Source organism: Dendropsophus ebraccatus, chromosome 2 (assembly GCF_027789765.1).
Source record: "Dendropsophus ebraccatus isolate aDenEbr1 chromosome 2, aDenEbr1.pat, whole genome shotgun sequence".
Lineage (NCBI taxonomy): Eukaryota > Metazoa > Chordata > Amphibia > Anura > Hylidae > Dendropsophus > Dendropsophus ebraccatus.
The window spans coordinates 176,656,309-176,682,966 of NC_091455.1; the positions used below are offsets into that span (position 1 = coordinate 176,656,309).

Consider the following 26,658-nt stretch of genomic DNA (forward strand, 5'->3'; position numbering starts at 1 on the left):
ATAGAATAATGTTAGGGGTAGAGTCATAGGTGAGTATAGGCTGTTGTTTTCTCTGCAATCCCAGCAATATCTAAATAAATAAATTATTCATATATATTATGTGTATGTATGCTTGGAGTTCCCCTTTAAGTTTATCACTTTGTGGACAGTTATTCTCTAAAATACAAATGATACCACTTAGCTGGGGGTTGTTTTATAAAGTTAAAAAATCATGTTTCCCTTCAAAGCCCTGAAGTCAGAGTCTCCAGGCTAAGCTGCATCATGGAAATCTCTGCCCTGCCTGCATGAATGATGTACAAGGATCAAAACCTGTACATTAATCATTCAGGGAAGAGGGAGGCATGCATGATGCAACTTCTGTGACACTTAAGCTTGGAAATAAAACATGATTTTATGGGTTTGCAAACAGCCATCAGCTATGAGGTATCATTTGTTCTCTCTCTCTATCGGTGCTTTGAGCATGATATAGACCTTACGGATTACTTTAACGTTTTCTATCTGTCTGTTTACGCTGTTACAATTCCATCCACCAACTAAATAGACTCCCAGGCAGAAACCACTATAAAGGCCACAGTGACTCTTGCCATAGGTTGATTGATTCGGGTCTAATGCATATGTTTGCCGTATGTATCAAAAGGTTTCCTGACTCATACAGTGATCATGGTGTGAAGCTAGCCTTAGTGAGCTGTTAACTTCCTGATGAACATACGTAGGATAACTTCTTTTAGTAAAAAAAGAAGTGATCGTTTCAATTGAGATGACAGCTCGGCAGCACATAGAGGGCTGAAAACACTGTGAGGGATGAATACACTGAGTGGGCGTGTAGTGGGCTACAGTGTTCTACCATGTTTGTCACGGTGGATGACATTTCAGGCTTATTACAAAATGGAAAATCAGTTCTACAGCTGCGGCTGTCATTCTTCACAAGGTGCTTGTGCCTGTCAATATCCTTAGGTGAACCTCATTGAATTTCCTTTTTGCCCTGCTATACCGTACGCCTGTTGATTCTTCTCAGGAACTATTAAACAGATGTCAGAATGCTGCAGACTCACAGCTTCCCTTTACTTTGATAGCAAATAGCTTAATAGTGTGGGCTTGTTTGCTTGGATTGATGTCTGAGGTAAATCACGCAGAGGGAAACAGTATAATTAATGGCACGTGTTATCATATCAGACGCGCCTTCTCCTTGTGTGATCGGAGTTGTTGTACTCGAATCTTCTGATTTTCTCCTGGTCTCGAAGAGTTAACTAGTAAAAATTTTAATAAAAGATAAGAATGAGCAACAGAGAAAATTACATTTTACCTAATGGTGTCCTCTAGGGATGAGTGCAACTGGAGCATGTGCTTGAGTCCGATCATTCGGCATTTGAATACCGGTGGCTGAAGAAGTTGGATGCAGGGAGTTCTGGATGCATTCCACTTTCTCTGACAGAAAGTCACGTGGTTACCTTTAGTCCACATGACCTTGGCCTGCTTGACCATTAATTATCCGTGCTGACAGTTTCCCATTGCAGATCACGTGAACAGTGCATACTTACCTTCTGCCCTGCCCTGCTCTGCAATCCAACCTGTTCCTAAAAAAATAACTATCTTCATCTCTGGGCTGACAGAGGCATGTCTGTGACACTATGGGTACCTGCCCCATTCAGCCTCTACCAGCCTCCTCTCACTGTCAATTCTAGAGGAGGGTGGTGGATTGATGGTACAGTATAAACCGGAGAGTGGGGCAGACAAGGGCTGACCTCTGTGAACTGTCAACTAGAGATGAGTGAACCTCGAGCATGCTTGAGTCGATCCGAACCCGAACTTTCGGCATTTGATTAGCGGTGGCTGCTGAACTTGGATAAAGCACTAAGGCTATGTGGAAAACATGGATATAGTCATTGGCTGTATCCATGTTTTCCAGACAACCTTAGAGCTTTATCCAAGTTCAGCAGCCCCAGCTAATCAAATACCGAACGTTCGGGTTCGGATCGACTTGAACCCGAACCCGGTTCGCTCATTTCTGCTGTCAACCTAGGAATAAAGATTTTTTTTAGTAAGAAGCCAGATCACAGAGCAGCATGGAAGGCAAGTATGCACTGCTTGTATGAGTGTGAATGGGAAACTAGTATTGTGGATATATGAATATCTGTGCTGTCCGTTTCCCCTTTTATTTGTGTATAAATTACAATTACCAACTTTAAATTTCTGACCATTTTCACTAGACCCCTGTTTGCTGAGAAGTCAATAAATTGTTTAAATGTAGGCAATACTTTGTAAGCTAAATCCCTAAGGTGAATCACAAATCTCTCTGATGGTTTACTCCAGTGTATAAGTCCGTAGTCCATGCAGTTTAGTTTACAGAAAGTTGTCTAGATGATGTACCTTTTTTTGTTTTGTTTTGTTTTCAGCAATTCTAGGTCTCTTAGGTGAAAGTAAGAGCCCTATTACACGGCCCAATACTGATGAGGAAGTACTCGCTTCCTCCTCTTTCCCCACTCCCTGTCCGTGGGATTACACACACACACACACACACACACACACACACACACACACACACACACACACACACACACACACACACACACACACATCGTGGGCTGCTGTGCGGGGGGTGGGGGGCTGGGGGGAGAGAAGACTAGTGGTCTGCTGCCACTGCTCCTATTACATGGACGTGTAGCAAACAGCAAACAATCGCTGTCGTGAAAGGGATTTTAGAACATGCTGAAAGGCTTGTGAATTTTTTATTTATTTTTTTCGGCCACTCAAAAGCAATATGGCTGGCTTTGTACACTTCCTCTTTTTTACCTTTTTAAAGCCAGGAGTATATTTTTAGTGAAAACCTCTGTAAGCTTTATTTATCTGAAGCAGGGACACCCCTTTAAACATGCATTAAGATATTTTCCTGAAAAATAACCTAAATACATTAATGGTTCCTTATTTCAATGCAATACACGTATTTTTTTTTTTTTTTTTACCTAATTATATTCTGTGTCTTCCGTTATACTATGCCCTAAATCCAGAAAATCATGCCAAGCTTCTCTGCTGCCAGATACCAAGCTGCAGATGTTAGTTATCCATCTGAAGACATTCCTTCATTGTTTCTGTGGAGCCTGAAGCTTCATTTGGTCTTGTGTACACAGGAATTCTTGATGTGCATCGGTATGAAAGGACAGAAATGTAAAGGCAAAATTGTGAAGAATAGGGCATGCTATAGTTTCACTGAATAGCAGTACCACCTAACATTTCCCTTACACATCTTAAAACAGTGCAGAAATATTCTAGGTGTGGGAATGTCCTCAGGGTCTGCTGGTATTGCACATTTTTCTTCATGCAGTGTTTTTGAAATGGTGAATTTTATTTTTTTTTTCCTCCCCAAGCAATACTGCATTTGACTACTTTTGAAGAAAGATCTATCATAAGTGAGCAGGTGCCCAAAGCAACCTATCGGATACCAGCTCCCATTTCTTAGCGTCCCCTTCGATAGCCAGACACTGGATCGACATTACCGAGCCTTTTACAGTGTTAGTTTTGTTCAGCCCTTTGCTGCATTTATTTGCCGGCTGCATACACGATATTACCATAGACTTGTAAATAAGTCATATGGCTACTGTATACTGTATATGGCTACCAGTATACTGCTATTGACCAAATCCTGTATACCAGTATAAAATAGGCATATATTCCAAAGCCAAACTAGCTCTGCCACCATACTGTTACTGATGAAAAAGAGAATATCAAGACCAACATTACCAATAATACCAGTATACAAGAAACAAATAGTACAGCCAGACCCATGACCATATAGCATAACATAGTATCCGAATATTATGGGCATAATGTTACTGCACTGAACACCCTATAAACAGAGCGATATTACTCTCATCCATGATGGATACAGACTTTACAGACGTACAAGTGATTTTATCCAGTGAGGGGGCGTCTTCCGACTGTAGACTTTCTTTTTTCCTTTTGTTCTCCATTTGGACCAGATCGCCATGACAACTTATTCTGCTCTTGACTCATATCTGCAGAATCTGTCAAACTGTTTAGGTTCTGCACTTTTTCCAAGATATTCACTGTGTCCCTATCGGTGGGGGTCCCCGTGACATATTAAAAATAGTGTTTTTCTTTTTTTTTCCATCACCGTGCCAATTTAAAGTTCTCCATTAAAAAAGTTTGACAGGACCAGACCCCAACTGATCAAAAAACCTTTGTCATGTCTATAGATCTAGTACGACATTAGTATTTATGAAGGCTGCATTCACACGTTCCGTGTTCTGCACGGAACACGGACATGGAATGCATGTAACAGACTACCCAACCCCCCCTCCAACCAACCCCACCCAGGCAGCATCTGTGATAAGATGCTGGGAGCGGGGGTACTGTATGCATATGCGCCGTGCTGTAATGACAGCGCCGCGTAGCTGATTGATTACAGCGCGGTGCATGTGAAGTCCGTGACATGCATTCCACATGCGTGTTCCGTGCAGAACATGGAACGTGTGAATGCGGCCTAAGTATTTACTGAGACCAAAAGAAAAAAGAGAAATTTTAAACGTGTGCTAGATTTGGATATACAGGTCCTCCTCAAAAAAATTAGCATATAGTGCTAAAGTTCATTATTTTCCATAATGCAATGATAAAAATTAAACTTACATATAGTTTAGAATCATTGCACACCAACTGAAATATTTCAGGTCTTTTATTGTTTTAATACTGATGATTTTGGCATACAGCTCATGAAAACTCTAAAATCCTATCTCAAAAAATTTGCATATTTCATCCGACAAATAAAAGAAAAGTGTTTTTAATAAAAAAAAAGTCAACCTTCAAATAATTATGTTCAGTTATGCACTCAATACTTGGTCGGGAATCCTTTTGCAGAAATGACTGCTTCAATGCGGCAATGTGGCATGGAGGCAATCAGCCTGTGGCACTGCTCAGGTGTTATGGAGGCCCAGGATGCTTTGATAGCGGCCTTAAGCTCATCCAGAGTGTTGGGTCTTGCGTCTCTCAACTTTCTCTTCACAATATCCCACAGATTCTCTATGGGGTCCAGGTCAGGAGAGTTGGCAGGCCAATTGAGCACACTAACACTATGGTCAGTAAACCATTTACCAGTGGTTTTGGCACTGTGAGCAGGTGCCAGGTCATGCTGAAAAATGAAATCTTCATCTCCATAAAGTTTTTCAGCCAATGGAAGCATGAAGTGCTCCAAAATCTCCTGATAGCTAGCTGCATTGACCCTGCCCTTGATAAAACACAGTGGACCAACACCTGCAGCTGACATGGCACCCCAGACCATCACTGACTGTGGGTACTTGAGACTGGACTTCAGGCATTTTGGCATTTCCTTCTCCCCAGTCTTCCTCCAGACTCTGGCACCTTGATTTCCGAATGAAATGCAAAATTTGCTTTCATCAGAAAAAAGTACTTGGGACCGCTGAGCAACAGTCCAGTGCTGCTTCTCTGTAGTCCAGGTCAGGTGCTTCTGTCGCTGTTTCTGGTTCAAAAGTGGCTTGACCTGGGGAATGCGGCACCTGTAGCCCATTTCCTGCACACGCCTGTGCACAGTGGCTCTGGATGTTTCTACTCCAGACTCAGTCCACTGCTTCCGCAGGTCCATCAAGGTCTGGAATCGGTCCTTCTCCACAATCTTTCTCAGGGTCCAGTCACCTCTTCTCGTTGTGCAGCGTTTTCTGCCACATTTTTTCCTTCCCACAGACTTCCCATTGAGGTGCCTTGATACAGCACTCTGGGAACAGCCTATTTGTTCAGAAATTTCTTTCTGGGTCTTACCCTCTTGCTTGAGGGTGTCAATGATGGCCTTCTGGAAAGCAGTCAGGTTGGCAGTCTTACCCATGATGGCTGTTTGGAGTAATGAACCAGGCTGGTAGTTTTTAAAAGCCTCAGGTATCTTTTGCAGGTGTTTAGAGTTAATTAGGTGATTCAGATGATTATGTTAATAGCTCGTTTAGGGAACCTTTTCATGATATGCTCATTTTTTGAGATGGGATTTTTGGGTTTTCATGAGCTGTATGTCAAAATCATCAGGATTAAAACAATAAAAGACCTGAAATATTTCAGTTGGTGTGCAATGATTCTAAAATATATGAAAGTTTAATTTTTATCATTACTACATTATGGAAAATAATGAACTTTAGCACTATATGCACATTTTTTGAGAAGGACCTGTATCTGGATTTTTATATGGATAATCCATAGTAGTAAACTTGCTAAATAGATTTCCTCATGTTTTTTTCCCTTGATCATTACTCAGCTGCTTATTTAATTTCTTTCTATTATCCTTCATTAGGCAACAAGCTGTAAGCTGCTAGATGCAGGAAGATGCTGACCACAGAGAGAGGAGTTGTGGAGGAATGGTTATCAGAGTTTAAGGTATTTAATATGTAAAATATCATTCTCTATGTGTCACTGTGAATCATAGACTAATATATATATATATATATATATATATATATATATATATATATATATATATATTATATATAATATAATATATAATTTATATTGCTTCTCTCACCACTCCTCCTGAGGATCCCAGCCCCGGGAACCTAGGCAACCGCTGTCAACAGTACAGCGAGAAAAAAGGGGCCAAACTTCAAAAGAAAGCAATTTGTTTCTAATGCAAAGCATTAGGGAATACAAAAAAAACCATACGAAAGGTTTAGGTCATGGGGAAATAATTCCCTTTAATTAAAGAAGTCCGGCAATTTTTTTAAATAAAGTATTGTATTGCCCCCCAAAAGTTATACAAATCCACAATATACACTTATTACGAGAAATGCATATAAAGTGCTTTTTTTACCTGCACTTACTACTGCATCAAGGCTTCACTTCCTGGATAACATGGTGATGTCACGACCCGACTCCCAGAGCTGTGCTGCTGGAGAGGATGATGGCAGGGGGACACTGAGGGACACAGGGCACTGGAGGGACACTGAGCATCCCTTCTGCCATCATCCTCTCCAGCAGCTACAGCCTGCACAGCTCTGGGAGTCGGGTCGTGACATCATAATTTTATTTAGGAAGTGACATCACCATGTCATCCAGGAAGTGAAGTCTTGATGCAGTAGTAAGTGCAGGGGAAAAACACTTTATAAGCATTTCCCGTAATAAGTGTATATTGGGGAATTGTATAACTTTTGGGGGGCATTACAATACTTTAATAACATTTCACCGGACTTCTCCTTTAAAACATCACATTGATAATAAAGAGCAGAAAATAATTCATGCCAGTGCAGGGAAACTCATTACATTTTTGGTGCTAGCTGCACATTTTGTCGAGGGGTTCTGACAAAGTGTTCTGGATAGCACCGGAAACGTGTTGCCTTTTAGGTTTCCCCACATTGTTACTTGATACTCTTAGCTGTCATAATGATGTTTTAATTAAAGTTTTACACTAGACCACTGGATGGATTTTCTGGATCCTGGCAGATTTACCATTGAAATAGTGCCAGAATTCAGCATACATGACTTGTCCTACAACTATTCGTGAGTTTTACATACTTCTTGATAAAAGGGGGTGGCCTTGATAAAAGGGACACTGGTTAAATAAAAGGGGCATTGCCTAAAGGGCACTCTGACATCAGGTAAAAAATAAATAAAAATAAAGATGCTGCAGAAGCATATAGTATTGTTATCTATCTGCCCAGTTCTGAAACCACCAAAACCCATTTGTTTGGTACTTCATTTTGATCAATACTACAATTCCCAGACAGGAATGCCTCCCAAGGCACTACTGCCAGTTCCATGCAGACTATCTCATTTCACAGCAGACTATTGCAGTAAGATTGCACCATCTGCTGCTGTTATTCCCTGTCAGCTTTTTTGGGGGCATCATTTACTGCTGTGAACACTTTTCATTTTCCTCAAAAGCCCCAATGAAGCTAAATAGAAGAGAAAGATGATGATGTATTCTGTAGAGTCTGGCCAAAGATAGTGACATTACTTGGGGGAACAGACAGAGCACTCAGAGACAAGATCCAGCCTTATAATGTGTTGTCTCAGTAGAAGGAGGAGCTGGAGACAACACCGTAGTTGTTCTACTTTTAACTTCCTGTCTGGAGTGAATCATACTGAATCCAGTACATTTTGTTATAACACTTTACTAGTAAGTAATATATCTTGGAAGTTATAGCTACATACAATTTTCTGATACCAGAGTACACCTTTTAAAATTCAACACTGTGCACCAAAAACCATGCAAAAATTTTAGCGTAATCTAATTTTCAAGTGCTTATTAATTTAATAATGGGGACAGTCTTAGACTGTCTAGGAATAGGTTTAGTAAGTCTGAGATAGATAGATAGATAGATAGATAGACATATGTGAAATATGTGTGTGTGTGTATGTATATATATATATATATATATATATATATATATATATATATATATATATATATATATATATACAAAAAAAAAATTCTTATTTAGTCTTCTGAAAGTATTCGCATTATCTCAAGTACACAGTCTGTTTGATTCATGGTTTTCATTCTATCATTTTACAATAAAAGAAAAAAGGTTCAAAGGCAATATTTTTATTTTCTTACTTCATATACTTGGTCCTTCACCTCAATATCCACCAATATTACAAACATCAATTCCTTTAACTATGTTTATTTTATGGGTTATATTTCTGTAAGGAAAAGACCAGCATTTGGCAGTGTTACAATGGGCTTACTGTTGGCACCAGGCTTTTTTGAGAAGGTCCAAGCCCTTTCCAGTAGTGGAAGTCTTTCTTGTGCAGTAGGCTACTTCCAGTGTGTAGTTCTCCTTGTACGTCTAGAGGAAGAAAGGAAGGATGTGGGGTCTGGGGTGTAGATTATATAACTTGATAGAAAATTACCTGCATGTAATGTAATGCAGTAAAAACCAGCGTTGGTATCTGTTAGTAACGTTTTAATGGCGGTATCTATGGTTGCTAAAATAAAGTGATTATCCTGACGTTTTCTGATGCATTTAGGTACATGCAAAGCCACATTCAAATTGCCTGGCAATTTGCTTAAGGAGGATAAAAAGCACTTTTCTGTTTCACCTGTGGGGATCTCGAGCATATAAAACCTTTTTGTACATGAGCGAATAGCAAGAGTATGTTGACTCACAGAAGATGCATTGTCTTTAGATTCTGCCTGAAGCATCTATTACAAGCTATGCTGTAAGCCTGAAGGAGAAGACCACTTTGGTTTCTGCACTTTATGAAGTCATTCAGGAGCCTCAGAGTGAGGTAAGTGGCATGGAAAATACAGTAGACATATTGCAGTGGATGAAAATGAATGTTAAAATTCTAGCACTTATAGTAAATGAATACAGATATGAAGTAATTATTATTATAATTGTCTAAGATATATTACAGGGAAACCCTTGGGGGAAGTTATACAAATGTGTAATTTACTTCTATTTAAAAAGCTCAGATAAGCTGCTGTATGTCCTGCAGGAAGTGGTGTATTCTCTACAGTCTGACATAGTGCTCTCTGCTGCCACCTCTGTCTGTGACAGGAACTGTTCAGAGCAGGAGAGGTTTTCTATGGGGATTTGCTGCTGCTCTGGACAGTTCCTGTCATGGTTAGAGATGGCAGCAGAGAGCACTGTGTCAGACTGACAAGAATAGAAGTAAATTACAAATCTCTGGCACCAGTTGACTTAAAAATTGTTTGTGAACTACCCCTTTAAAATCCTCTGTAGCTGTCTGCCATCTTCCCATGTAAACATGAATGTGGCTGACTATGATGAAGTTAAAGGGGTGTCCTCATCTCACCTGTAGCTAAAAATACATTCATTTAGCTAACTTGCCTACTCTTAGGGCCCGTTCACACTGAGCTGTATATTATATAATATATACAGTATGTGTGTGTGTGTGTGTGTGTGTATATGTGTATATATATATATATATATATATATATATATATATATATATATATATATATATATATATATATATAAAATAATTATGGTATACATACACAATATCTCCATACACCTACATTATGGTTATTTACACCAGCCAGAGCACTGCTTTTAGAGCAGACTTGTGGTTGGTAACCTAGACAATGAGCTGTCTGCAATGGAAGGGAAAGGCAATTTTGCGAAATAAATTTATTTAGTTACACTGCTTAGTTGGACACATGTAGTTACAAATATACTGTACATATTCGATATTTTATAGTAACCTCTAATCATGTTTTAGCAGAATAAAGAATTGCATAAACATAAGCTAATGAACCATTACAAAGATCAAATGGGAAAATGTGTTTCTTGATTTTTCCGGTCATTGCTGTACAAGTGTTATGATCCATCTAATAGTCATTAGGAAAATAAAGGATTCTAATGGAGAGCAGTCCTTAGCATGTAATGAGCTGTCACATTCTATAGCAAGTTATCGCCATATACGCACAGTGCACTTATGTTGGGATAGCCTTGTAACACTTCATAATTCTAAAGCTGACAGCTGTTATGGAGCTTTATAGGAGTTATTAGTGGTAAAAAAAAATTCTTGGCTAAAATGTAGACGCCAGTTAAAGGGGTTGTCTGGTTTAGAAATATTCCAGAGTCCTAATTGTGGAACCTCAACTATATGCTATGGGGAGTGTTTATCTATCACCTTTGAGCATGTTATGGACCGCTCAATGATATTGATTAGAGAATCTGCTGAAAGTTTGGGTTCGTGTGAATTTTAACGATCGCCATTTAAATACTTCTGTCTGGAGAGGAACTTTCGGCAAGTTCGTTAATCTCTAAAGTGATGGAAATAGTGTCATGCTTTAGTTCCCCTTTCCATTACTGCTGACTGCTGGTGGTCCTAGCTGAAGGTACTTTTTTCTAGCTTTTTTGCAGGTTATTCAAACAAAAAAGGTTCTTTGGAATTTTCAATTCACTTTCAATAATTTTGTCAACTTGGCAAATAGTAGAGACATAATTATAGCTCGCAAGTCAAGTCAGTTTTTTTGTTTTGCTTTTTTAACTGACAGGCATCCATTGTTTAAAGGACAACTCCGGCACTGATGAAAAAAAAAAACCCTGAACTGCAGCTCCAGTTGGTGTCTTAATTTTTTCTTTACTTCCTGGTTTGGGCTTTCTCATGATGCACTTTGTCTCCTGTGATGTCTGACTCTGTAAAACTGTTACATGGCTTACATCTTGCTCAGCCAATCAGTCATCTGACAAAGGGAGGCTGGCCTAACAGGGCTTAGACCAGTTTCCCTCTTGATATTGTCATTGTCACAAAATGGCTTCCACAGAGCAGCCTGGGGTCCACAGTCATTGGGTAAGAATGAGTTTACTTCACTTCCTGGGGGGGGGGGGGGGTTGAGGGGCAGGGGCGTACCCCTGACCTCTGCACATTTTCCTTTCCTTCTTAATTGCCAGCTGGAGAGCGGAAGTCAGAGGTTATCATTGCAGTGAAGCAGAGATCTCTGCCTTCTGCTTGTTAACCCTTTTTTGTGTTGCAGCATGTAAGTAAACATTGGGTCACTTACACACTGCAGTACATAAGGGGTTAAGCAGAAGGACACATGCTCTTACCTTCTCCCCCGGGCCCCCCTCCTTCACGGGCCCCATAGCAACTGCCTACCCTGCCTCTATGGTAGCTACGCCACTGTTGAGGGGGTAAAGATAGGGAAGGGGGAAGATAGGTGATTGAAGCATATTACAAAGTTATATAACTTTTAGGGATGGTCCGAACCCGCCGAGGTTCGGATGAACCCGAACGCTTGGCATCGGATTCCCGCTGTCTGCCCGCTCCGTGCAGTGGGCGGATACAGCGGGAGGAATGCCTGGAAAAATGGGATTCAGCCGATGGCTATGGCTGTATCCCATTTTTCCAGGCGGTTCTCCCGCTGGATCCGCCCGCTGCACGGAGCGGGCAGACAGAGGGAATCATTACCGAGGGTTCGGGTTCGTACGAAACCGAACTCTGTTCGTACCATCCCTAATAACTTTGTAATGTGTTTTAATTACTGGAAAAAAGATTTTCACCAGAGTATCCCTTTGAATTGTTTAAACTGACAGGCGTCCGTTGTCTTAATAGATGTAAAATATACTTGAATCAAGTAAAATCACTAATCTGTGATTAGTCGCCCTATCTATAAATCAAAATAAAGCGATATTCTATACAAAAGCCAAATATTCTTAAACCTTCACACCACCGATGTAAATTATCGGGTCAGTCGAGCGTTCTTTATGCATTTAGCCGGTTAATTTACTTTTTCATTCTATTGCCGCTTTTCACATGTGAAGCGTGCAGACTACGTCATAGTCTTCTCCCCTACAGGACCTAAAAATGGTGTCTTGTGGACCCTAAGATGGTGATGAGAGTTCTGTGTAACCTAATGATAACAATTTTCTATGAGGTTTGATGCTGTGATTGAGGCCGAGAAATAAAGACAAGCCATGGTGATTCATCAAATGTTTATTTTCTTGAAAGAAGTGTAGGTGGTAGAGGTACTTTAAATGTCTGCCGCAGCTTAGCAACCCACCCGGCCAGCTCTTATTGAGAAGTGTTTATATTGAAAAGCCTGCTTTCCCAGTAATATATTGGATTTTAGCACATTGTCTTACTGAATGGTAAAAAATAATTCTGTAAATTGTGTTAACAGCGTTCTATGAAGAACACATTGAATGGGGCCTAAAATCTCTCCTATACACTACTTATCGCTGCATAAATCACAAAAAAGCTTTGCTTCAGTGACTTACATTGTTCATCAGAGTTCTGAACCGTGAGGAGCCACCACTGAACGTGTTTCTTTTACGGGGTTATCTAAGCTTAGAAATACATTGGCCTCTTTCTTCCAGAAACAGCATCACACTTGTCCTCACCTTATTCGTGTCGACCGCCGTCCGCCATCTTGGGACTATGATGTCATCTTTGGGCGGGCAGGCGGCCGAACCGCTCCATCCGTCCCTCGTGCCGGCCCCCCTCTGCTGCGTCATCAGCTGCTCAGCCGCGATTGGCTTAGCATAACTGTGCTAAGCCAATCGCGGCTGAGCACAGTTATGACGCGACAGAGGGGGGCCAGCACGTGGGATGGATGGAGCAGTTCGGCCGCCTGCCCGCCCGAAGATGACATCATTGTCCCAAGATGGCGGACGGGGGTCGACACGAATCAGGTGAGTATAGTGCATCACACTTCCGGGTCTAGCGTGGGTGGGGGGGAAACACGGGGAAAGGAGCCATTCACATACGTAACATACATTACAAAGTTGTATAACTTTGTGAATAATTGTTTAGCGCCGCACTACCCCTTTAAGCCTTTCTAGTAGCTGTGTTTTTTAAAGTCCTGGATAACCCTTTTTATGCCCTTTTCTATATGTTTTATTTAAAAATAAATAAATAAATAAATAAACAATAAGTGCTATGTAATACTTTTTTCTTCTTTTGAGTTTTGCGAAACATGTTTTAGTTCACTTTCTGAACTACAGGTGTTTAATGTTTTGTTTTTTTTTTCCTCTGTTGAAGTCATTGGGACTTCGCACCAAAAATATGCACCAGATTTTGTCAATATTTAAAAGAAAGTTGTTTAAAATGTTACAAAAATCTTTTGACCTGTCAGAGACATAAAACCTAGACATGTCAAAAGTTTTGATCGGTGTGCGTTTGAGTGTTCAGACCTGTACTAATCAGGAGAATGAGCGGGGAGAGGACCGCAGCTGCAGCGTGTCCTTTCCCCGATCTGAGTAAGAAAAAAAAGAGTCAGACTTATAATGGAGCTCTATGGAGTCCGACTATTTTTTTTTTTCTAGCTCTGTAGTGCATCTTCTCCACACAGGTTTTCCCATTCGCTACGGGTCTGAACACTCAGGCCGGGATCGATCAAACTTTTTCTCTATTTCTCTGATATGTCAAAAGCTTTCTGTAATGACAGTGACACTTTAAAATCTGAGAGTTTCCACCAGAATTTAGAGATGGATTTTCTTCCCAAAAGACCTCAAATTTTACTATTTAAAAAGGCAATTTATAATCCTGACACTTAAAAGCGTTTCTTGCCTTTCCCAATAATTGTTTAATAAGCTTTGTTTGATCCCCTTTGGTAATCCTTATGGATTTTGACATTAGGATTCCCTTTCATCTGCCCGGTCATACCTGTAGTATTCCTTTCGTATTACTTTGTTACAGGTTTAAGTTTATGCTGTGCTTTATCTGATCTACATATGTGATTTCTTTTTTTCTCTTTGCAGTTACTAGAACCTGTCTGCCACCAACTTTTTGAATTCTATCGAAGCAAAGAGAAGAATCTAAGGACATTTACGCTTCAGTTCCTCCCAGAGCTAATATGGTGTTACTTGTCCGTGTCCACCAGCCGGGACCTACAAAGCAGCGGATGCATCGAGGCTCTTCTCCTAAGTATCTACAATTTGGTTAGTATCTTTTAATGTAGTAATTTTCTTATATTATGGGAACATTTTGAGCAGAAACGGAGCTGTAATTTAGACATGTTGCCATTGTTCATCACCTCTTGCATACACAGTTTTAAAAATTATTTAAAAAAATCCTAATGGGTAAAGTTTCACGCAGTGGAAGGGGGTTGTATGGCGGAAAGGGGTTGCATAGCCTCCTCTCACCCCAATTTGTCATGGTTTATGCCTGCAAACAGCCGTAAACCATGCAAAAATTTACACCTGCTGCGGTCGCAAGTCCCACTGGCAAATATACCAGCCTGGCCACTTTTTTTTAAAGTGGTGGATGGTAGCCTCGACAACGAGCTGTCAACAAGAAGAGGATAAGAGCGGGCATATCAAGAGAATAAAAGGATGTATTTGTAAAAAATTATACCTTGAAGAGTGCTACAAGTTTAACTAAAAGTAGTCCGCTTCAGAAGAGGCCCTCTGACATAAGTTGAACTTAGGACGTCCTGCCTTCAAAAACACCAGTGTTAGCTGTAGTTTGCAAGGATAACCTGGTAGCAAGTAAACATTTCCCCTACAGTGCCACCACAAGGAAAATTGCATATTACAAGTTGTATACCAAAATCCATGGTCTGTGAAATGGATAAATGCGCAGGGTCCTTCTGAGACAGAGTCTTTGTAGCTACTGTCTGGTCCGGTTACATAGTATTCTACTTTTTTACATATGCATTAATGTTGTCTAAGGGCTCTATTACATAGAGCTATAATCTGTCAAATCGGGCAGATATTGTTCCACATAATACCAATCGGCAGAAGAAACGATCATCAGCTTATCGTTAGCTTTTGACATGTTTAAACAAGGGCTGCGTGGACAAGGGTAATGATGTCTGCCCGCCGCCTGATTATCAAGCTGTGTATAGGCTCTGTAAGTGAGCGCCGATCTAGCAGATCGATGCTCACTTACAGTGTGGGTCGAGCAATGTAATACAGCCCTTAGTATGTTGTGAAGCCCTCCTGCTTTCTTGCTTTGTGGCTCCTAAGGTGACTGCTCCAGAGCTTCACAGTTCTCATGGTAAAGAAGACCTGTCTCTGGAGATTGAACCCACTTGTCTTTTGAGCGGGTTTTTGCCTGGTTCATTGTTAAAGAATCCCAATGCTCTCATAGGGGATTTTATAGAGGAAACTGCTTTGAAATCTAGAAACTGGATATGAAGAATAAGCGTGTTGCTTCCCAAGGTCATTAAGACGAGCTCTGTTAACATTTTCATGCGGAGTGCATTGTCACTGCAGGGGAACAATGAGAACATTTATAACACTTTACTATTTTAAGGCACAGTTGTAAAGTAGGCTAAAAAAAGGAAGAACTACTAATGATAAGTTCTCTTCACTAAATGGTGGAGCCCATGGATCTGTGAAGAGTTAAATAAGCTTTATTAAAATGAGAGCAACAGAAGGGCTGGGAATAAACTGCTTTCCTTGATATGTCTTTTATGTAAGTAAATGTGACAATACTTATGTCCTTCCTTGGAGGACATTTATTCCATTTCTGCTGCCTAGGGGTGATGTCCCTACGTTTCACTGGAGATGTGATGTCTACCACAGAGAGCAGCTTCGAGATGCAAAGCATGCTGGACATAGGATGAGGACTCGTTTAGAGAAGGTGCCTACGGACTTAATTTACGCTATTGTCTACACCGGCAGCTGTTGCACCGATAAGCCATGAGACGTTTCCCTTCTCTTATCAGGAGTAACGTGAAGCAGAGCCGTGTGCAGACTGCAGTTAAAGCTCATACATAGAAACAGGAAGTTTATTCAATTATTTTTATTACTTTATTCGTCTTAAAGCAGATCCGTCAAGGGCGGCTAGGCATTAGAAACCATAAGACGCCAAGTACCAGCAATGACCAACAACCACTTTGACCATGGTTAAAGGTTTAATATGAAGCCAAAGAAGACGTTAAAAAGTTCTCCTGTTCACAAGGGTATTGAGATCTGGCATTAAGATCACTTATTTTAGCAAGAAGGAGGGAAGACATTCTTGGTTTACTCTCACTAGTAGTGTTCATGTGTACACTTATACCAGCTCATAGATGAACATGTTGGACACCGGATACCCTGATGGTGAGTATGTATTCTAGATGGACACATTGGGCTCTACGTCACCTTCTTGTTTTGACAGCTTACCAAATGGAAGACAGAAACGTTCTGTAAACCATAGACAACATCAAATCCTGGCAGGCAGTCATTAAAAGCCAAGTTTTACTCTGGGAAAACATGGTTTATAACCCAATCTGAGGGGGTGGGTTAGGGGAGGTTTCTAGGAGGCAGTCTCCTTGGGTTCTCCTATCTGACTCTGCATGATTCATGGGTCTCCTATTATTATTAGGTAGAAACTTGTCAATCAGGCAGAGTTGAGCAGGGAGACCACCTCCCAGGCACTTTCCCGGTTACCATGGATCAGGTTTTAGGCTATGTTCACACGACGTGAACAACCAGCCGTTCCGTGACCCCGGCTGGGTCGCGGAACAGCCAGTCTCTGCCCGGATGATCTTTCCGGCCGCAACGCTTGAGAGCTTCGCATAGCACACAGTGAAGCTTTACTGTGTGAACTGACAGGGTTTCCTATGGCCGCAATTCGTTGAAAACTGACGTCAGTTCTTTGCGGCGCCGCACGGGATCCCGGCCAGAGCAAATACGATGTGTATGCGCTCCGGCCAGGATCCCATTGAAGTAGAGGCAGTGTCCCCCGATGGCAACAAGGGCCGTACTTTTACGTAGTGTGAACATAACCTTAAACTGTGATTTGCTCCAGTATTTTAGAGTAACAAGGAGCCTGTCAGGATTTTATGTTGCCCAGTGTTCATAGTAACATAGCTAATAAGGTTGAAAGAAGACAAGAGTCCATTAGGTTCAACCTAAGGAAACCCTACTGTGTTGATCCAGGGGAAGACAAAACCCCCCATGAGGCAGATCACCATTGCCCCATCACAGGGAGAAAAATTCCTTCCCGTCTGGTAATGGCAATAAGAATAATCCCTGGATCAACGCAATATAAATCTACTTCCTTGTGAGTCACTCTAGATCAGTTATATAGCATTTACCATAGGACCAGCTGGGAGCTAAAGCACCTGAGGTTGGAGACCACTACCCAACCCAAACTTTAGATTGATGTTTTTCCAGATTAACTTGATTATGTTAAGGTAGAAAAATCGACAGAAATTCTGCAAATCTAATAAGCATTTACAGATGGTAACAACCGGTATGTGAACACCTATATACTGATCATGGTATGTGAATCCCAGAACTGCTCCACAGATGACACTAACAGATACTTGGGAGAGAATACCATGAATTCTTCCTTACTCGTGACTCATTAATACATTGGAGCAATAAGAAATATAACTTTTCCTGCCCTCCTTGGTTTCATGTCATCAGTTCAGTGTCAGGAATTGCGGCTTAGATCTTCTTCATCGCTTTCGTGCCTCTCTCCTTCCTAGGAATCTTGTCGGCACGTCTGACTTCTTTGTCCCCTGAGGGTGCTCTGCTTACATTAGAATTGCTAATAATCACACTTCCAAGCTGGGGATCATGATTTGTGACTTAATATACAGGACATTCTCTGTTAGCAGCTGTGGACATATAGACTCCCAGCTGAGCGTGTGAATTGAGCTTAATCTTCCCGTACATTGTATCATAGTAGAGCTGCACCTGCTAGCAATGTACCAGTGGCTGCAAACTGTTGTCTCATATCGTGAGTATAATACAAGTAGTTATATAGTAATACGAGTTATGATACAATCCTCTAGTGGGGAATATTACAGACTATAGAGTGTGTATATATATATTTTTTTTTTTAAAGGTACGGAGAAGGGTGAAGTAGGGCCACTAAGCACTTGGGGGGGGGGGGGGGGGGGGGGGTGAGGGGAGGGTAGACTCCAAAGTATAAGAGGAGGTTATAGTTTTGCAACAGGTTGATGACCACTGATGTAAGACGTGCCATAACAAGTCCTATCACAGGATACCTTGGGGGGTTTTGACAGGTCTCTATTTACCCTCCAGACCAGCCTCAGGCCAGAAGTTTCAGCCATTGTCACAGTCCAGTGGCTGGAAGTCACCGCAGCTGTGCCCATGTGATCGCAGTGCTAGAATAAAGGTGTTTTTTGGCGAAAGGATGGATGGTACATATAATCTCTCGGACCATTGGGTCTGTTTTTATTCAGCCTCCTATTCACTTTGTAAATTTTATCAAAGAAATCCAAAACTCTTTTTGTTGGGTTATAAAATAACAAGGGAGAAACCTGATCTAATTGACCTGCTAAATAAAACCTTGTTAAGATGCAGATTGAAGCCAGTAATGAAGGTAATTATGGCTGCCATTGTTGGATCATGTACTGGAAGGAGTTACTTGTGGGGGAGGTGTAGGATTCGTGGGTTAATAAGTATGGTGTGACTGTGAATCATTGGGGTTCCCTGCAGAGCTATATTTGATGTCTTCAGCTTCATGTTATTGTCATCACAAATATAGCCTGTACTAGAAGGAAGATTATAGTAAGGGTCTGTTCACTTTAGAGTCATGGCCTCATTTATAATAGAGCCATTACAGCTTTGTCAGGTCTGGTTTCAGACTGAGGCTATTTGTCAGTCAGTTTTTCATGTTTAAAACAAGTTTAACAACTAAAAAAAGCAAAGCAAAGCAAATGGCCAAAAATAAATAAATATTATATATATATATATATATATATATATATATATAATTCATTATGGCAGTAAAAGTATAAAGTACATAAAAGTTTTTGCAACTTCTTTGCAAGTTCTTGGGCCATTTGTGGCTGGTTTCCAATTGTATTATCTTTGTAATAGCTTTTAAAAATAAAATAAATATATATATATATATATATAATTTTTATTTTATTTTATTTTTAAAAGCTTTTACAAAGATAATACAATTGGAAACCAGCCACAAATGGCCCAAGAACTTTCAAAGAAGTTGCAAAAACTTTTATGTACTTTTACTGCCATAATGAATGTGAATTACCAGCCATTTTTTAAGGGCTCAAAAGAAACTCTTTTTTTTTTTTTTTTTTTTTTTCTTTTTTAGCAGCACAGCGGAAATACTGTATGTTAATCATGCCTGATTTTGACAAACATGATGGACCTCATTGACGTTAATGGGTTTTATTGTTTTGGATGCGGTGATATATTAAAAAGCTCAAAGATAAAGCAACACCTTCTTTTTTTTTTTTTTTTTTAATTTCAAGCTCTGGAATTTTTTTCACAGTAAACCTTAACACAAGACGTACTTACAGATGTAACCGATACAGTATGAATTAATTATTGAATAGCATTGAAATGCATGTGCGCAAGATCTGATCTACGACTGGTGTTATTTAGATGTGTTGTGTAACCTTCCTTTTTAAGGATGGGTTACAATTTTTCATAGCATAACAAGTTTACACTTGCCAGAGAGGTCAGGATAATGTTAGGGCCAATATAACTTTTACTACTTCACCATTATCTCTGCACAGACTGAAGTTATGACTGTTCCTTGGACGGGGTTATAGTAGAGCGTTACAATAACATTGTAACTACCTGTCTATGTAAAGTCATTTAAAGGAACAACCCTTCAAAACAAGAATGTTATGACTAGCGGGGGGCATGACGCAGCTATTAAAATAAAAACAAAACTACAGTTTGGTAATGGTTCTTTCCACAGCATGCTCCTTCATGACAGCACCATGATTGGGGATTGGAGGATGCTCCGGTCGTCTCTATAGGGACAGGAACACAGACAAGTTTAAAAGGCCCCTCCCTAGGCACACCCCCAGTGCTTCCTGTCCCTACAGAGAGGACAGCAACTTCGTTTCTACAGAAGTCTTACCAAGGCGGTCTGCGGCGGCGGGGTCCCTTTAAGCCTCCTGGTGAGCGGGTCGATCGGGGTCTGTGGGGCCTCCTTCCTCCCTTGCCATCCGGTGCTCGGTGCCCCTCTGGCAGAGGCCTCCCGAGTATCCATGCCTCTGCTACTCCGGAGAGGCAGGAGTCTCCACGCAAGATCGCGCGCGTTCCGGTGGGGGCGGCCATCTTGGTGACGTCACTGGAAGTGACGCCGCGGCTTCCCCGCGACACTTCCGGAATCGGCGTTCGGCGCGGTGGCACGCGCAGGAGAACTCCATAAAAGTTCAGCTGCAAGGTCTGCTCTGTCTCTCCCCCTGCAGCTATGGAGCAAGTCCGCAATCTGGAGTCCGGGATACCGGCAGTGAGTAGGGTACTTACCCACAAAATGTGACTTGTGTGGACTTAGCCTGGGGGTAATTAGGTCTCCTCCTCTGGTTTTTTTTAGGGAGAGCTGGAGACCCCAAGGAGAGAGTCAGCCAGAAAAAGATGTGTTATGTGCAGTATCGCATTAGAGCTATCTTATAACAAACAACTGTGTCCTTCCTGTATCTCTAATGTATTAAGAGATGAGAAACAGTCCCTTATGGAGGACATCAGATCTATTGTAAAGGAGGAGATGGGGGGGGGTTAATCCCTCTAGTTCTGGCTCTAAACCTAAAAGAGATCCTGTTCCTAGGAAGAGGATTAGACAGATCTCTACTTCCTCGTCCAGCTCTGATGACGCTGTACATGTGACCTCTGATATAGAGCTGGAGGAGGGAGAGAGGCCTGATAATGATGAAGAGGAGGTTGAGAACATTTTTCATACTCCTGTGGCCGTTAAAAAATACTTCTTTGACTCCTCTGACATGGAAACCCTAATTAAAGCGGTTAGAGAGACCATGAACTTGGAAGAGACTACTCAGGAAAGTTCAGTAGTGGATGAAATGTTTGGGGGCCTGAAGGCGAAAAAACAGACGGTTTTTCCCATTAATGCAAACCTGAAGGATTTGGTGTTGGAGGAATGGGAACAAACTGAGAAAAGGTTTTCTGTCTCTAAAGAGATTAAGAATCGCCTTATGTTTGATAAAACAGAAACAAATATCTGGGATGAGATCCCTAAGATAGACGTCCAAGTAGCTAAAGTAGCCAAAAGGACCTCTATCCCCTTTGAGGACTCCAGTCAGTTGAGAGACCCAATGGATAGGAAGGGTGACTCCTTACTTAAAAAAATCTGGGAAGCCACCTCCTATATAACTAAAACAAATATTGCAGCCACATCAATAGCTAGGGCCATGTCAGTCTGGTTAAACCAGCTTGAGGTCCTATTATCCAACAAAACCCCTAGAGAAAAAATTGTGGGCACTCTGCCTTTATTAAAAATGGCCACCGGGTTTTTGGCCGACGCCTCGGCCGAGTCTATTCGGTCTGGTGCGAAGATAGCTACCTTATCAAATTCAGTCCGTAGGACCCTCTGGTTAAGATCATGGTCTGGTGACACATGGTCCAAAAACAAGCTATGCTCTATTCCCTTTAAGGGAGAGTATGTATTTGGTGCAGAATTAGACAAAATCCTGGATAAGGCAGCAGATAAAAAGAAGGATTTACCAGACGAGTCCAAAGGGAAGAAACAACCCTTTCGGAAAACCCGTTTTTCCCCTAAAGACTATAGGGGGAAGGGAAAAACGGGAAGGTGGAGTTACCCCAAAGGGGGAGGTAGAGGGAGAGGATTCCTTCTCAACCCCAACACAAATCAGTCCACCTCCACAAAACAATGACGGATCCCTGGTCGGGGGAAGGCTCCTCCAGTTTGCCCAGGACTGGCAGAACATCACCTCAAACCCCTGGGCCCTGAGCATTGTTCAGGTTGGCTACAAGATAGAATTCAGCAGCCTCCCTCCGACCAGGTTTCTCATTACAGATGCGGGATCTATAAACCAAAACAATCTAATCCTCAAGGGGGTAGAGGATATGATTGCCCTAGGGGCGGTGGTGCCAGTTCCAGTTCCAGAGGAGAGGCAGGGTTATTACTCCAGCCTCTTCTTAGTAAAAAAACCGAACGGAACGTACAGAACAATAATCAATTTAAAGTTTCTGAACCAATGGATTGTCTACCGCCGTTTCAAGATGGAAACGATAAAGACGATCATTTCCCTGATCCCGTCGGGCTCCTTCATGGTCTCAATAGACCTGAAGGATGCCTACTACCACGTCCCAATACACCCCAGATATCACAAATATCTCAGATTTGCGGTTCTCTGGCAGGGAGTGGTACGCCACTTCCAATTTTGTTGTCTCCCCTTCGGGATATCCTCAGCTCCGAGGATATTTACGAAGCTGGTGATAGAGATGGTAGCCCATCTCAGGAAAGAAGGAATTTGTCTATTTCCTTATTTAGACGACTTCCTTCTGGTAGCCCAGTCAAAAGAAAACCTCCTGTGTCAACTCAGCTCAGTAATGAAGCTAATTACTCAGCTGGGTTGGATAATAAATTTTCCGAAGTCAGAACTAGTTCCAACCAGACAGAAGGTATTTTTAGGGGTGTTACTAGATTCTCAGCTACAGACCTCTTTTCTACCTGTGGAGAAACAGACTCGCATCCTACAGGAATTCTCCGAATTCAGAGCCAAAGACAGGGCTTCCCTCAGACAGTGCATGAGGATACTGGGCCTCATGACCTCCTCCATAACCTGCGTAGCCTGGAGTCAGGCCCACTCGAGAATACTCCAAAATCGGATTCTATCATCCTGGGACAGGAATCCCAGGTCATTAGACAATAAAGTTCTGGTAGGGCAGAAGGTAAAGGAGTCCCTTTCCTGGTGGCTCTGTCCCAAAAATTTACAGGCAGGAGTTCTATGGGTTCAGGAACCCGTGGTGGCAGTCACAGTAGACGCCAGTGGCTCAGGCTGGGGAGCTCAGTGTCTAGGACTTTATGCCCAGGGCGAGTGGTCACAGGAGATTTCAGTTTGCTCCTCAAACCTAAGAGAGCTTCTAGGGGCCTGGCTAGCACTCCAACACTTCCAAGACTCTCTAAAGGGTCAGCACGTCAAGATACTCTCGGACAATATGACAACCATAGCTTATCTACGTCACCAGGGGGGGACAAAGTCCCTTCACCTTCAGAGAGTAGCAGACAACATCTTCGCCTGGGCGGAAAACAATGTCTTATCTATTACAGCAGTCCATCTAAGAGGCATATACAATGTAAAGGCAGACTATTTAAGTCGCCAGCAAATACTACCAGGGGAATGGTCCCTGAATCAGGAAGTATTTCAGATGCTAGTTCAGAAATGGGGGTTACCTCAGGTGGACCTTTTCGCATCTCAAAAAAACAGGAAAGTAGAGGTCTTTTGTTCTCTCAGCCGGGTAGACAGTCCTTGGAGGCTGGACTCTCTGTCGGTTCCATGGAACATGAATCTAGCTTATGCCTTCCCTCCCTTCCCGATAATTCCTCTAGTACTGAGAAAAATCAGGGAAAGTCGGACCACGGTGATCCTAGTAGCCCCTCTTTGGTCAAAGAGAAGTTGGTTCCCAATGGAGGAAATGGCAGTAGAGGGTCCTCTGTCTCTTCCAGTGAGGAAGGATCTCCTACTCCAGGGCCCAGTAGTCTATCCAGGGGTAGAAAAACTAAAGTTAGCTGCATGGCTCCTGAAAGGGAGATACTAGTACGTAAGGGCCTGTCTGATAAAGTAATATCTACCCTTCTACTTAGTAGAAAAGGTTCTACCTCAGCTATATACAAAAGATATTGGATAACTTTCTTGAACTGGTATAGCCCGAAAATTCCTGACTTGGAGAGTCCGGATGTACCAGCTATTCTAGACTTTCTTCAAGAAGGCCTAGATAAGGGTCTCAGTCTTAGTACATTAAAAGTACAAGTTTCGGCTTTATCTAGTTTTTTTGAGACTTCCTTGATGGAGAACAAACTGATTAGCAGATTCGTCAAGGCAGTATCTCGGATTAGACCTGCCCCTAGGAAACAGTTTCCTTCCTGGGATCTCAACACGGTCTTAGTAGCTCTGACAGAAGATCCTTTTGAGCCCTTAGAGGAAATATCCATAAAGTTGCTCTCCATCAAGGCTGCCTTCTTAGTCGCTATCACTACAGCTAGAAGGGTCGGAGAAATCCAGGCTCTATCCTCTAGAGAACCATTCCTAAAAATTTTAGAGGACAGGATAGTACTAAGACATGACTACACATTTACTCCCAAGGTAAATACTGATTTTCACAGAAATCAGGATATTATACTCCCGTCTTTTTGTAGCACTCCAGCTAATCACAAGGAAAGGAAATTTCACTGTTTAGACGTGAGAAGGGTCATAATACACTACCTCAATACAACCAAATCATGGAGAATTGATGATAATCTATTTGTGCAATACCAGGATAAGAATAGGGGGAAGAAGGTATCCAAGGATACAATAGCCAGGTGGATAAAACAGGCAATAGCAGAGGGCTATAGAGCACAAAATAAACCTGCTCCACCTGGCATCAAAGCTCACTCAACACGTGGGGTCTCCTCTTCCTGGGCAGAAAAAGCGGACGCATCACCTGACCAGATATGCAAAGCAGCTACGTGGTCAAGCATAAATACGTTCATTAAACCTTACCGACTGAACGTCGCAGCAAATCAGGACTGTGCATTCGGCAGAAAAGTCCTACAAGCAGTTGTCCCTCCCTGAGACTACTAATATGGTAGGTCTCCAATCATGGTGCTGTCATGAAGGAGCATGCTGTGGAAATACAAAATTACTCTCACCGGTAATTCACTTTCCACGAATCCTTCATGACAGCACCACATTAATTCCCGCCCGATGGATGGGTTGAAGGAAATTGGGTGCACCTCTACTTATAATTTAGAATCACTGGGGGTGTGCCTAGGGAGGGGCCTTTTAAACTTGTCTGTGTTCCTGTCCCTATAGAGACGACCGGAGCATCCTCCAATCCCCAATCATGGTGCTGTCATGAAGGATTCGTGGAAAGTGAATTACCGGTGAGAGTAATTTTGTATGTTTCTGCACTAGGCATAATGCAATTTTTTTAAATATTTTAGCTATTCTAATATTTTTTTATATTATAATATTTTTGCTGATTTTCTTTGGCTTTACTATGGCCCGTGGTGTCTATTGTTGGTTGGCAGCTACAAAGGGTGCTTCCAGATCTTAATGATTTGCATGCCCAAGTGTATTTAGCATGGCATAACTTTCCTCCGACAATCATTAAAGTGGTTGGCAACCTTTTTATTAACTAGACATTAAACCATAGTAATTTATTAAATAAGGGACTTACTCATACAGAGTGCTGTGACAGCGGGCCCGTTCTGACAGTACGTATATTATGAAGATGTTATGTTACATAGTAATATAATTTTATTAAAGCAATTTATTAGAAAAACCAGTTCCTAAATATTCAAGCAGAGCATAAAGTACAGTACAGCTGAAAAGCAAACATTTAGATCACTAAAAATGGTGACACATCTGTAAAACACTTTTTTGCTTAAGGGGGTTGTTCTCTTTATTATATATTTATACATTTTTGTAATATACTGTATATTATACCCGGACAAGCCCTTTTAAAGGGAAACTATCAGCAAGTTAGATAAATTGAACCTGCTGATAGCACACAGGGCGCTGAGGATGAAGGTATAATGTCCCTTAGGTGTTGCGGGGTGATATGCTAAGGGGTTGTGTTGCTGGGTGGTGTAGTTCAACCTTAGGGTTCATCTTCTGAAACCTTCCTGTCACGGTGGGGTCCGAAGGTGCTGGGGCCCTTGTCTTCTTCAGCATACACACAGGGACATATAATTTTTAATAAAAGTCTTCACACAATAGCAGAGAAAGTATATTAAGACTTTACTTGAAGGATAACTATGTACAATCCAATACAGGGGCATCTGATGACGGTAAATTGTTGGCTTGATCAGAGTCCTTAGCTTCAGGGGGAGGGTTACCTTGGTTACTATAGCTTAGACTTGGCAGATAAATAGGATTTCAAAGAGACAGACCTGTTCCAGGGATTTTGCGGTTTTTCAGCCTTTATAAGGTACATGTGAATAGGTACTTGAAGTTACTGAAGAGACTTGACGCTGTCAACGCTCACTATCATGTAGGAGGAAGACGCATGGACACACTGACTTGGAAGCCAGGAAGATGTGGACGGTGAATGGGAGACCCTCTATCACTTCACCAATCCGACAGCAGGCACTAATAAATGCAGAGGATGTCCTGCTGAGACTTCAAAGACACGTATTAGTCCTTATGGCTGACTGGAAACCGGTTAGGCTAGGTTCACACTGCGTTTTCAGCATCCGTTTAACGGATCCGTTTTTTTTAACGTCCAGAAAAATAGGGTCAGCAAAGTTTTTTGGTCCGCCAAAAAAAACGGATCGTTTTTTTTTTTATAATGGAAGTCAATGGAAAAACGGATGCACACAAATGAA

At 41.6% G+C, this 26,658-nt stretch overlaps 1 protein-coding gene across 4 annotated transcripts in view; it reads left to right on the forward strand.

Moving 5' to 3' along the window:
• Positions 1 to 26,658, forward strand: part of HYCC1 (hyccin PI4KA lipid kinase complex subunit 1) — a 100,188-nt gene that overhangs the window by 36,073 nt on the left and 37,457 nt on the right. For all 4 annotated transcript variants that reach the window (XM_069958793.1, XM_069958794.1, XM_069958796.1 and 1 more), the window contains exons 2-4: positions 6,302 to 6,384; positions 9,133 to 9,234; positions 14,181 to 14,360. In XM_069958793.1, the coding sequence (XP_069814894.1) occupies positions 6,334 to 6,384; positions 9,133 to 9,234; positions 14,181 to 14,360 (333 nt within the window). In that variant the 5' untranslated portion in view covers positions 6,302 to 6,333. The remainder of the gene's footprint in view (positions 1 to 6,301; positions 6,385 to 9,132; positions 9,235 to 14,180; positions 14,361 to 26,658) is intronic.